The sequence below is a fragment of the Patiria miniata genome, unplaced genomic scaffold (assembly GCF_015706575.1).
Source record: "Patiria miniata isolate m_02_andy unplaced genomic scaffold, ASM1570657v1 HiC_scaffold_5, whole genome shotgun sequence".
In the NCBI taxonomy this organism is placed as follows: domain Eukaryota; kingdom Metazoa; phylum Echinodermata; class Asteroidea; order Valvatida; family Asterinidae; genus Patiria; species Patiria miniata.
The window spans coordinates 4,808,218-4,820,577 of NW_024037072.1; the positions used below are offsets into that span (position 1 = coordinate 4,808,218).

At 42.0% G+C, this 12,360-nt stretch overlaps 2 protein-coding genes across 2 annotated transcripts; both read right to left on the bottom strand.

Annotated features, from left to right (window-relative positions):
* Positions 1-30: 30 nt before the first annotated feature.
* LOC119740424 (carbohydrate sulfotransferase 11-like) lies at positions 31-3,555 on the bottom strand. The gene is made up of 3 exons (XM_038215724.1): positions 2,868-3,555; positions 1,561-1,628; positions 31-1,326 (listed from the first exon to the last, which is right to left on the bottom strand). The coding sequence occupies exons 1-3, from the start codon at positions 3,007-3,009 to the stop codon at positions 391-393; spliced, it is 1,146 nt and encodes a 381-aa protein (XP_038071652.1). The 5' UTR covers positions 3,010-3,555; the 3' UTR covers positions 31-390.
* Positions 3,556-3,658: 103 nt separating this feature from the next.
* On the bottom strand, positions 3,659-11,990 carry LOC119740423 (carbohydrate sulfotransferase 11-like). The gene is made up of 3 exons (XM_038215723.1): positions 11,193-11,990; positions 6,629-6,711; positions 3,659-6,394 (listed from the first exon to the last, which is right to left on the bottom strand). The coding sequence occupies exons 1-3, from the start codon at positions 11,323-11,325 to the stop codon at positions 5,456-5,458; spliced, it is 1,155 nt and encodes a 384-aa protein (XP_038071651.1). The 5' UTR covers positions 11,326-11,990; the 3' UTR covers positions 3,659-5,455.
* Between the last annotated feature and the right edge of the window lie 370 nt (positions 11,991-12,360).

Sequence of the window (12,360 nt, forward strand, 5' to 3'; positions counted from 1 at the left end):
CCAAAACGAGCTTTTCATTGTAAAAAAAAAAAAAAAAAAAAAAAACACCGAGTGCCCCTACAAGAAAATGAGCCTCCAGCCAGATGTTTGTACATCATAAAACACTCCATGGGCCTTTACGCCCCTAACCCTTCTAAAATCCTGCGATTATGGCTTGGACCTGCGCACATCAGATAATTGGGTTTTTTTTTCTTTTTTTTAAGATAAATTGCCAGAAGACATGTTAGAAATCATTGAAGACAGCATTTCCCCATAATGTTCAAGCTCAACCATTTACCATTATACATAACACTATGTGTCTGCGTACGTAATACACCATTTTAATCTTTGAAAATCAAATTTAAAAGAAATCCAGAGCAAGTGTAATTATATACATGTTGTAAATCTGTTTTAACCGAGAATTGCCTTGATGGGTTCCGGTATATCAAAGCCGAACATGGTGAAGTCCAGAATATAATTGCGGTAGATGGCCACAATCTCCTCCGTAGACAACTGCGAGTAGTAACGTCGCAGCGTGTCGTAGCTGGAGCTACCCGTGGGATTAGTGGTAAAATTAGGGAACCTGACCGCTGTATCCACCCCTACTGCACGGAGTATCCTGTCAGCATCAGTATGCATGGAGTCGTAGTGACCGACCCAGTCATAGTCGATGGCACACGGGTGGCATACCCTGTAAGCTTCCATCCAGTGTTCGTTTCGCTGATTGTAAACTCGACCTCCTGAGACTAATGAATTCGAGTCCGCCACGAAGCGAGCGAACTGCGGGAAGGTGACGTTGAGCGTGCCGTCCTGCCTTCGCTGCCTTGCCTCACTCAAATCTCCTCCGCTGTACCGTATAATCATCTCGCTCCACACAGTGCGGAAGATCTTGCTGGCCGGGTAGTCGTTCTGGAACTTATCCTGGTAGGCAGACAGGATCCTCTCGAAAGGGTTCCGGACAAAGAGGAACTTCTTGTAGTTGGTCAGGACCCACTTTGCCTCCTCCGGCGTGTACGAGTTAAGGTTCCGCATGAAAGAGACGGTCAAGTTATGGGTCTTCTTCTGACCCAGTTCCTCCGTTGAGTTAACCCTCCCCTCCAGGACGAGTAGTAGTCTTTTCCAGCTCGTCGTTCCTACTTTAGGGACATAGCAGTAGACCATCTTGAGGGAGTCTACGACTAACAAGAACTTCAGCCACCGTTCACTGTGGACCTTGCTGAAATCGTATTCCAGTCGTGGGTAGATGTCTTTGGATCTTTTTTTCGCAGCACGACAGGTGTCTGATATGAGCTTTCTACGGTGTACCTGCTCGTCTTCCCAGCTTCTTGAATGATTGGTGTCTGGAGGCTGCAAAAAAAGTAAAGTCAGGAACATCGAGGATAATGATACATGACCATCTTCTGTTCACGTTCGCATGGAAATTCAGTCCCGTACGTTTTGAATACCATGGTCTAAAAACTAGAAAACGTGTCTTCCAATTTACTTGTTTGTACATTACTTGCCTTGTTATTCAAACATTAATGAAGAATGCCATGCGAATATCAAAAGGTTTGTGCCGTGCGTGGGTGATTCTGTACTCACATTCAAGGTGAACAGTTGTCTTGTATCCTGAAGGTCCAATCCCTTTCCTGACATCTGCAGTATTCTGCCTGTGACAGTGAAAAGAATCATACCACTGAAACATTAGTCATGTCAATCAGATAAATGAATGATAATAGCATGACTTTATAGCATGAGGTATTTTTTTTTGTATTCATGCCATCAGAAGATAAAATGCACTGAACTTTAGACTAACTGGACAGGAAGCCACTCGGTAAATGGCCAGTGCGCCTTAAAGCAACAGATCCCCCCACTTAAAACAATTTAAAACAATTCACATAACACTCAATTATTCTTTTGATGTTGGCCATTACTAATAGTGGAATAGTTTAAATCTCAAATTCAGGTCCAAAAATACAGTTCTTATTTTTGCAGCCTTGTATCTCTCACAGGAGCAGAAATACCAATAAAATATTCGCAATTAAGGCGCGTGCGTCATGGGTGACCCACGATTGCGGACGCTGCTTTAATACCCGCACATTGCCATCAATTCCAGTTAGAGGTCAGTGACAAATTGCACAATATGGCAGGTCCGTCCGTTGTGTCAGACAAAACGCGATTATGGTAAAGTGTTCGCGCATAGTGTCCTTTATCGGCTATCGTGTAAGCTAACCTTACGCGGAGTCAATCAGGGGTTCAACTGCGGCCTTGTCTGCGGTTCGGTGTCATCTCTTGCTTCTGAATTGGTATCAGGCCTACGATTTCCAAACCAAATACATGTCATAGCATAGGCGTAGCCAGCGGGGGGGGAGGGGGGTAAGGGGGTATTGAACCCCCCACCTTTTTCCATTGAAATGCCCTTTTCACTGGCGCTTACCCCCCCCCCCCCCCGCCCCAATATCTTTGTAGGAGTGCCCCTTTTTATTAAGAAGTGCCCTTTTTTTTGCACCAGTGCCCTTTTTTAAAAGAATTGGCGCCCTTTTTGTGCCAGCGGCCGTTTGGGTGCCTTTTTTTTAATTTGACGCACGTATCGCCGTGAATAGCCCCATAATGGTCGGTTTTGAACAGCGCCCCCATGGTACTAGGCCCCCCCCCTCCCCCGACAGATGGTACCAGCCCCCTTTTGACAGAGCTTTGGGTATAAAGGATCCCAAATTTGGACATTTCGTAACGGAAAACACTTAAAGAGGTTCACTTGCCCAAAACATACATCAAAAGAGATTTTAAGAGAGAATTCCCGTTGTTGCCTGTCCGTATGAGGCTCAGAATACAATATGTTAGGATTTAATAAAAGGGTGTCAAAGCTTTAGAAATGGTTTTCCAACAAAAGGGAAACATATTGCACATACCTGAATACATGGGATAACCATGAGGTTGCTTGACGACGAAGTATACAACCGCAGCCAGCGTCAGGAACACACAGCAGACGAAGATTCGTTTGTTTCCGATCATCCTGCCAAGTCGCCGTGCTGGCTGCATGCATACTGCCATTGACCTACCAGACTCCGATCTAGGTCCCTTTTAATTAAAAACATCACTTAAACTGCAAAATCGTTCGATATTTTCGTGCAAGACTAGAGAGTTGGCTTTCAAAGAACTGATTTCAGAGATGAACATTGTACCGCCTCTGTTCGCTCCAAAAGCGACGTCTTGTCACTGTGATTTGATGTTAGTTTGGGCTGAGCTGGTTTCAATACTTTGTTGCTTTTAGTTTGAGCCCATGGCGTTCCGATTCGAAGCCAAAACATACTAAACTAGCCAAAATCTGAACACTGTATTTCTCTCTTTCTGTAGTTCAAAATGGCGGCTGATGCATAGGAGGAAGGGGTTTATTGACTGATGATTCACATCCGGCAAGAGGGGCAAAGGTTCTCTCGTTCCCTTGTGTCGGAAAAGCACAGTTTATAAGAACAGGCTGATACACTATGCATGTCATGCACAGGGTTGTGGTGAAACGTGAACAGATTCTGGTCGAGTCGGCCTCGCAGAAAGGGTCTGTTTTTCAACCTTGATCTTAACAGTACAGACCCTGGGAGATCTGATTCCCCTTGATCTGACTGGTCACCGCAATTACGGGCGATGAACTGGTATAGTGCACTTGATGAGAATATTAATTTATCAAGTTTACTCTTTGTATATGTATATTGACAATCAAGTAGCCTTTTAATGAAAGCAAATAACACAATTCAATTCGCAAATGTCTTAAAATTATGTTATCATCCAAACTCCCTGTACATCAACAGTCCAACACATTAAAACCTCATCACAATAAATAAAAGTAAACCATATCCTGCCAAGGGTACAGAACGTAAGAGTCATTAAAATGTCTCGATCTACGAGTATCGGCCTGCCAATGATACATGGAAATTCACGACTGCGGGACATAAAACGTCAGTAAGTTGATTGCTGCATACAGTTGATTGGAGCCCGATAGATTTCAGGTAGAAAGAGGCCGCTAGGCTGGCCCTCAGGGACCATCAAAACCGGAAGTGTGTGTACATAACCTTTAAAACGTGTGTTGCCCCCCCCCCCCCCCAAAATGGACTAGCATTTGTGCATAGGCTGTGCAGCAGCTGCATAACAGAGCCGCGTAACATACAAAATACGGACTTGGCCACTCTGACGATGTCGTTCCCAGAGTGTTTGCAACCCCCTCCCGAATACGGTCACGTGATAATCCGAGTTGTCACTTGTCCTCAAAGAGGGATTCCGATGTCACGTCGAACATGAAGTGTGACGAGACTTTAGTGATGTCAAATCTTTCTTTGGTAGAAATAAGAACCACCTTAAGGCAGAGTGCGAAATTAATCATGTAAGGAATTGTTTTGCAAACACCCTTGCATTGGGCGCATCATCAGAGGGCAGGTCTTTGATCCTCTTTACAAACGAGTAAACCCTTTGTACATGTACTTTCATTGTCAGTGAATATGACAAAGCCTAGCCTCAGTGAGGGCGCACCGCGCACGTGATCTATTTCCTGTGTATTCATTGCGGTGCCGATTCGACCAAAAAAGACAAATAAAAATAACAAAATAAACAAAGTAAAGAAGATAAAGTTTTCCATGATCAAACTGAGTGAGACAAAGTGATAATCAAGTAAAATTTTGAATGTGTTTCTCTCAGGAAAACCAATTTGTAAGCTGAGGTTTTTAATGTTTGTGTCAGGAACTGAATTGACAAAATAATAGGGTCGAGTTTTTGTTAAAACAATCGAATGTTAATTCATACTTTCAGGGGGTTCCTGTATCCAGTTATACGGGGTGTGGTGTTCAGCTCCACAGTCATATTCGGGGTCATCATTCATGAGGGTCTTTTCATGCGGATTACTCTTCAACTCAACCCAGGGTTCAACCAATTGAGGGGCCGGTTCAAGCCACGCAGTCAGCATCCATTCTAGCGCCGGCTTGTTTTATTTATTGTATTAAATTCTTCATTTGTTGTATTTTCTTATTTTTGATTATTTGCTATTAAATTATGTTAGATTATTCTATAGTAAAATCTGAGTTTTAGTCTTTTGGTTTACGTGTTGAGTTGTCCATTGTATGTCAGTCTATAGGGCGGCGCTATAGGGATCGCCTTGCGACAGCTACGACTAAACATGACTTTTTGTGAGCATTTTGAGAAAGGAGGCTACCAAAACAGGCAAAATTTCTCTTGAAGACCATTAATCATGTTGCGGCCATCTTGATTTTTCCCCCATTCAAATCAACGTAACCAAAGCGAGGCTGAAAGGGAAAATAGTCTGGTTCCTTTTTGCACAAAAAAAACATTATCATTCAGTACTGTTATTGGATACAGAGAACATGACTGGAATGGTGGCAGCATGATAAAGGTCAATACATGTATAGCAACAGTTTTTACGATGCATATGTTACCGGCCACATCGTCAAGTGATTAAGCCGTGTTGCATTGTTCTCATCCGATCATGGAAGTCCACTTAAGCTACATCAGCCCATCGTGGAAGGTTACTTCGTCCTTGAAGAATTGTTTGTACTGAAGACGGAGCGGTATAGCCGAATAATTCAAAGTCAACGGAGTACCGAGCAAGTAAAGCCTCGATATCAGCCGGCAGTAATTTCGCGAAATATTTGGCCAGGTACTGCTCGTCGGAGCTGTTGGTTGGATTGGTGGACTTCGGGTAAGACACCTTGCCGTCTAGTCCTTGAAGGTGTAAGAAGAAGTCTGCATCCTCGTGAAGAGTGGAGAAATTCCCTAAGATATCGTAAGTGACCGCGCATGGGTGACACATGCGGTACATTTCGTTCCAATGTTCCGTGGGATCGTTACCGCGGAACTTGTTGGCAGGGTCCGCCAGGTACTGTGCAAACTGAGCGAAGGACACGTTCAACGTTCCATCGGATCGCAATGTGGGTCGTCTCTGTCTCGGGTCCCCGTAAGACGAAATCTTCGGCCCGTAGTTCTTTCTGAAGATCGTGCTTGAAGGGTAGTCCATCAGGAACTTGTCCCGGTACCCCGACAAGAGCCGCTCGAACGGGTGCCGCGCGAACATGAATTTTGTGTAATTGGCCAAACGCTGTTTAGCCTCCTCCAGGGAATACTCGGCCAGCGTTCGGATGTTCTTCTGAGCACTGAGGTGCGTCTCATACTGCGTGGTCATGTTGGTGTGATCCATGGCACCGCTTAGAACCAGAAAGATTCGCTTCCAGTTGGTGCAACCAACTTTAGGGATGTAGCAGTAGATTAACTTGTGCGAGTCGAGCACCAAGAAATGCTTCATCGTCTTCAAGAGTTTGGAGGTCAAAGTGTAACTGAGATCCGCAGTTGACGAGTTTCTGTAGGAGTTGCATGTAGATGAGACGCGTTGCTTCCTCCTTTGTTGTTCACGGAGCCATCTACACGTTGCGTTACATGGAGCCTGTAAAATAGAGAAGGATGTTGATGGTACTCATAAATTTGGTATACATTTGCACATTTGGTTTTGGATCAAGTTGCGTTGATAATCATGTTCGCTTTTGTTTAATGCATTTAAATCTCCTTCGTCGTGTATACAAACCCTGCAACCATTAATTATATTTTGCCCGATCTACAGGAAATCCTTTCATCAAAACCACTTTCTTTTCCTACATTTTTGCCCTGTAATGTATCTTACCCGTGTCACCCGTGGATACAGATGTGAGTTGGTATACTGGTACGTTCTATCCGCACTCCACTCTAAATTCACTGCCACAGGTCCTATACAGATTAAACAAATAATAATAATTATGGTCAAAACTTAACAATATACATTTTATCAATCAACATAATTGTGAAGTCAACAAGATGTGACATGTTTTCATTTTGATGTTTTACGAGCCAATTCCGTTGTATTTGCAGCAAGACAACATCATGAAACATGGTCTCAACTGTTCGGGTATTAATTATGTCAGTTATCTTGGCAGACATTCTATGGCAAAGCAGACAAAATAATAAAAACATATTTCTTAGTACATGTAGCCATTCGCTGCACTGTTTAACAGGTTCTCTAGTCAGTGGCCATGTCTGAACCATACCAAAAAGAAGGAAAGCCACTTTTGATAGGATTTTTAACCAACTTACTTAAGTTATTTTAACTGTTGTTTTTTATTATGTAGTGAAGTATATCTCTTCAACCATACGTGGTGAAAAAAATCTTCTAAAAAATCACAATACCAGTGTTATTATGCTAATTTGAGTGCAAATAACCAAAATCACTGTTGTCCGCATGTAAGTCTAGTGTAGTGTTTTTGTCTTCAAATGAAGCTCCGGAGCTCAGTCAAGCAGATGGAATAAAGCCGTCCGTGGACAAACAGGTTTGACACATGAAAATTGCAATAATTTGCATTTGCAATAATTTAAAGATCATTATTTTACTACCATTTAATTGATTTTTTTTTAAATGCTCATCAAGTAGGTGAAAATTGCTGTCAAATGTGGGTTGCCTTCTTTTTGCACCACCCTGTATAACAATCCATGTAATTTTTTTGCCTTAAACTTTGTTTTTCACCATTTTGCAATTGCCTTTTGGCCTAGATGTTTGGTTTGCTAGTCCAATGTTCACGAACACATCAAAATGTGAGATATCCGTGGCTTCGCATTCCGCTATGTGCACCATCTATATCACGAGCATCTGCAAAACATATTCTTCTTTTCTGTTTCAACCAAAAACATTGCTCTCTTCACTTTATAGGTTTTACCATCGCTGCTACAGATTCGTCGAATTTGATTTACTGCTTGGGACAAAGATGGTTGTTTTTTTTCGAAGACAATTATTCATGTCGACCATTTTTGTGTTCTCTTCGGCCAAAAATAACAGCACACTTCCGTTCCGGTTAAGCACTCGGATCAAGCGAAGTGAATTTAATGGCAATTTCAAATACATGAAGCATACATAATGGTTGGAAAATAAATGAATGAGCCCTTTTTGTCTCATTGCACTTAGTAATGGATTGTATACTTGAAACTAGCGGTAATCTTGGCGAGCGGCTGAAAATCATCAGTCGTCACACACCGGTGCCTCGCGCGCGCCCAACCGTGTGCTGACTGGCCTTTGCGTTTATATGACTCGTCTTTAGAGACATCTGCGCAAGGCATAACCTCGTGTAATTATAATGAATTATTGATGCAAAACGGGCGGGAAAACAAAATTGTCTTAGCTTGAACCAAGAGACATACATGTACACTCGAGAGGTTGACTGACGAAGGTCCACATGAGGTTTTTAATAAATAACACAATTACAGTTTACAAAAGAGAGCTGTTTTCAATATTCAGTTTAAGTAACAGCGAAAAGTTTTGTTTTCCAAACAAATATATATTTTTGGAGTGTACATGTACCTATATAAATTATATATTATTCTAATCAAATTTATTTATAAGGATGTATTTATGTAAATCGTGTCTTAATGTAAGTTATTATTTCCAACCATGCCCCAACCAATAACTAACATCATGCATTACCTTGAAGCCCATTAGCCACTAGTCTTGGCCCAAGACGCTAGTGATTGATAGTGGACGGTGCATAGTGCGCCCCCTAATGGCACACACAGTGCCAGCGTTTCGCACGTACCTGTTTGCAGGGCGGGGGGTACGAGCGAATACCAGCGGACCCACTCGCACTAACGTCTTGGCCATTTCGTTTCAGCGGTTTAACTTTTTCTTTATTTTCTCCCTAGGCTTTCCTAGGGAACCAATCAGCAATCGAGAAAAGGTTCAATGGCTCGCCCAACGGTTGTAAACATACGCGCTACGTGCGGTACGTGGTCAAGCATCATCGCTTTCCTAGGGAACCAATCAGTGATCAAGAAAAGGTTCAATGGCTCGCCCGACGGTTGTCAATATACACGCACTATACGTGCGGTGATCAAGCATGGAGCTATAAAAAGGAACTGTAAATGCTCGAATTTATAGAGACGGTCTTATTTACATAAAATGGCCCCGCCCCCATTGCTACGAAATGACCAAGACGTTAGTGAGAGAAAGTAACAAACCAACCAAGGGCGCTACACAACAATGCAACTATCGCTCTTGATCACTGACGTCTTGGGCAAAGACTAATTAGCCACCTAACCAAAACTCGGTGCATCCCTTTACAAGCACTGCAAAGATCCCCCGTTTTATCAGCATTATAAAATAACAAGTCCTTGCATGTTTTTGCCAATAATTGAGTTGACAGATGCCCATACGCTTGTCGGAATTATTTCACATCTTTCTGGCGCCTTCACACCAAGGAACGCTGAGCACAGCTGAGGACGTACTCACGCATCAATGAACGCGAGCCACTTGGCCGTGGTACCAAAGATCAGTCTCGCGAGATTCGGTGGTCACGCGAGATTTTGATTGGGACGTCTCGAGAGACATTTAAAAGCGGTCGACAGCCATGAAAGCCGGATAGTCACCAAAACGTTTCCGAAATTTCAATTGACTGAATATTTCACGTAGTTTTAGGCCTAAACAGCAAGATTGTGTTAACAAACGCGACTGCATGTGTCGACATTCTCCAGAAATATTTGTATGTCTGTCCATAGCGTCTGCAGACTCATTTTAACCATGTAAAACCTTTTGACAACAAAAAGTAAAACTGCCCTGTTCATTCAGTAATTCTTATACAGTGTGTATAGATTTCCTTTTTCATTTTCCCAAGCTTTTCAAAACTGTACAAAAGCTTATAATACACAGGGTTTTTTGTTAATCAAAATGTTTGATTAACACAATATTGTGTGTGTGGGTGGGGGGGGGGGGCTAGTCCCAATACTTTGATGTAGTTTTGCTTAGAGGTCGCCCCAGGTGTAGCTCAAATTTCCTGATGTGAAGGACAAAACAGTTTGGTGAATATTTTAAGTCTTTATCTTGGCCATCGCCGGAAATACCATTGGTTTGACTTCCCATCGTCCAATAGACCTTTATCATGCTGTCACCATTTCAATCATGTTCCCTATATCCAATAACAGTACTGGATGATAATGTTTTTGCGCAAAAAGGAACCAGACTATTTTTCCTTCCAGCCTCGCTTTGGATACGTTGAATTGAATGGGAAAAAATCATGACGGCCGCAACATGATAATGGTCTAGTGTATACTGTTTCCCCAGTGTCATGAATACACATAATTAGGCTATAAAAGGAGTGGTTTTTAGACGAGCAGCACATCATAAAAATACGAACATAAAATAAGCCTACCCATGATCGATTTAATTGTATCCACTCTTTATAGTACATGTATTGATTTTTGGGCCAGTTAACAGTTCATATCGACTCACGATGGTCAATACATTATTCCAGGTGTTACCGCAGTACCGCGCGCAGCTCAGTTTGTTTCACCCTGTGAATTTAACACTAGTGTGCAATTATAGCTTGGGAATACTCAGCTCTAATGTTCATTGGAAATTCAACTATTGGAGCGGGGGGGGGCGTGGAATGTACATTATAAATATGGGAGGTACACTTTTTAGCATGTTTCAGTCAAACTTTTGCCTATTTTTAACCCGTATCACAACCAGTCGAGATCATAACTCACTAAATGCCATGCACCAGTCATTCCCGAAACACACTGCATGAAATGCTTAAAATTACACACAATCGAATTAATCATTAAAAAAAACAACCAGATATCAATCTCTTAAGTTCCTTTTCAGCGCCCCCCCCCCCCCCCCGCCAAAAAAAAAGGGGGGCATATGGACTTGTTCCTGAATTAGAGTGAGAGTTATGGAGGGACCCAGAACCAGTCTAATTTGCACATACAGGGGGAAAAAACAACATTTTGCAATGTGCCAATTTACTTTCAAAATTGATACATCAGTAACATATTGGTATTTTTACTGAATACCTTGTGAAATCTACTTGGCTTCTATGAAGAGACAAACAATTATTGTACCTTTCAATGGGCATAAAGGGTTGGGTTTTCCCAACATCAATAAAGATATAATTGAACCAGCATCCGGTCTCGAAAAGGCTGATTTCTAGTGGGGCTAAAACAACAATTATTAATCCTGACGTGTATTTAAAAAATGGGGGAGATTTTAATTTGAGGGACAAATACAAAGATTGAAGGGTTGTGGAAAATTCGTGGAGAGGAACATACACCCCCTCCAACCCCACATCACAATCATGACAATAGCTCACTACCACACCCCCTCCACCGAGAAACGGTCATTACAAGCCTCAGCATGAACAAATCGTATACCTCTATCCAGCCTGACTTACCATATACGTGTAAAAAGAGTCCGCCAACTAACAAGAACCCAAAGAACAACAGCAAGCATGGCAGGCGAGGGGTCTGACACCAATACGTACTCCACAAGGGTCTTCTTGAGGGAAACTCAGACTGGGACGCCATGTTCGGCACAGAGCACAGAGTTCAAAGTTTAGGTCTATCAATGAAGCGAAGTCCGTGATTCGAGCGAACGACTTGTCAGTCCCGCAGGCTCTCAATCCTGAATTCGTCTGAAATTCAGATCAGTCCCATCCACTGCGTCGATGTGCGAGGTTCATTAGGTTTTATTCAGTTTGTCATGCTTGATCATTATCGAAAGCGAAACATGTCCGATTCAATTCCAAACTCACAGTCTCTCAATGTTCTCCCTGATATACCATATGAAACGCATGCACAAGTTTACGACACAAACGTTTTTACACCATGTAGCACACGTGTAGCGACTACGAAGGTCTGGAAACATGCGTGTCAGTGCTCGTACATCTGGTCATGGAGAGAATCGATGTCGACATGTGTAAATTCCCAATTCATTCCAGTTGGCTTTACTTTACTCGGGAACAATTACTATTAAGCGTGATAAGCTTTCAGCATGCGTACGTAGAAACAGAAGCACACAACTTCAACCTGATCGAAACATAGAGCACTACATGTAGTTTATTGTGCACGTATGATCAGACCACATTCCACCGAGGTCATTCTTGTAATTCGACTCCTTCCTCTTTGGCTGTAGTGTTAAACTTGTTTATTGGCTTATCTATGTTGGCTTAAGTTTGTTCGTACTAAGAAGAATGCATGTGTAACGTGGAAAAATGGATCACTAAGAAAAACACCTGGTTCCAATGATTATGTCGCGATTTAGTTTTTAAACTGGGACAAAAAAAAGAAAGAAAAGGAATCAAGGAAACGAAAATAGACTTCTCAAAAAATGTTTAATTCAAACAGATAAAAAAACTAACAATGTCTATCCTTCCGAAAATTAGGTTTCTCAAATACTTCCAAACAAAATCTCACTGTGGGTCAAAACAGCAAATAAAACTCAAAAGAATTTGCCAAAGATAAAAAAAATAAACAATTTGATAAAATTTAGGGATGATTACAAAAAAACTAAGTTAAAATAATAAAACCCAAAGAAGAAAAAAGGGAGAAACAGAAGAAAAC

Excerpts from the sequence above, each read along its gene's own strand:
- LOC119740424 (XM_038215724.1), bottom strand. The coding sequence starts at position 3,009 with ATGGCAGTATGCATGCAGCCAGCACGGCGACTTGGCAGGATGATCGGA. Across the intron at positions 1,629-2,867 it reads TGGTTATCCCATGTATTCAG|GCAGAATACTGCAGATGTCA; the intron begins GTATGTGCAATA and ends TCACTGTCACAG. Across the intron at positions 1,327-1,560 it reads GACAACTGTTCACCTTGAAT|CCTCCAGACACCAATCATTC; the intron begins GTGAGTACAGAA and ends CTTTTTTTGCAG.
- LOC119740423 (XM_038215723.1), bottom strand. The coding sequence starts at position 11,325 with ATGGCGTCCCAGTCTGAGTTTCCCTCAAGAAGACCCTTGTGGAGTACG. Across the intron at positions 6,712-11,192 it reads ACTCTTTTTACACGTATATG|GACCTGTGGCAGTGAATTTA; the intron begins GTAAGTCAGGCT and ends TAATCTGTATAG. Across the intron at positions 6,395-6,628 it reads TGTATCCACGGGTGACACGG|GCTCCATGTAACGCAACGTG; the intron begins GTAAGATACATT and ends TCTATTTTACAG.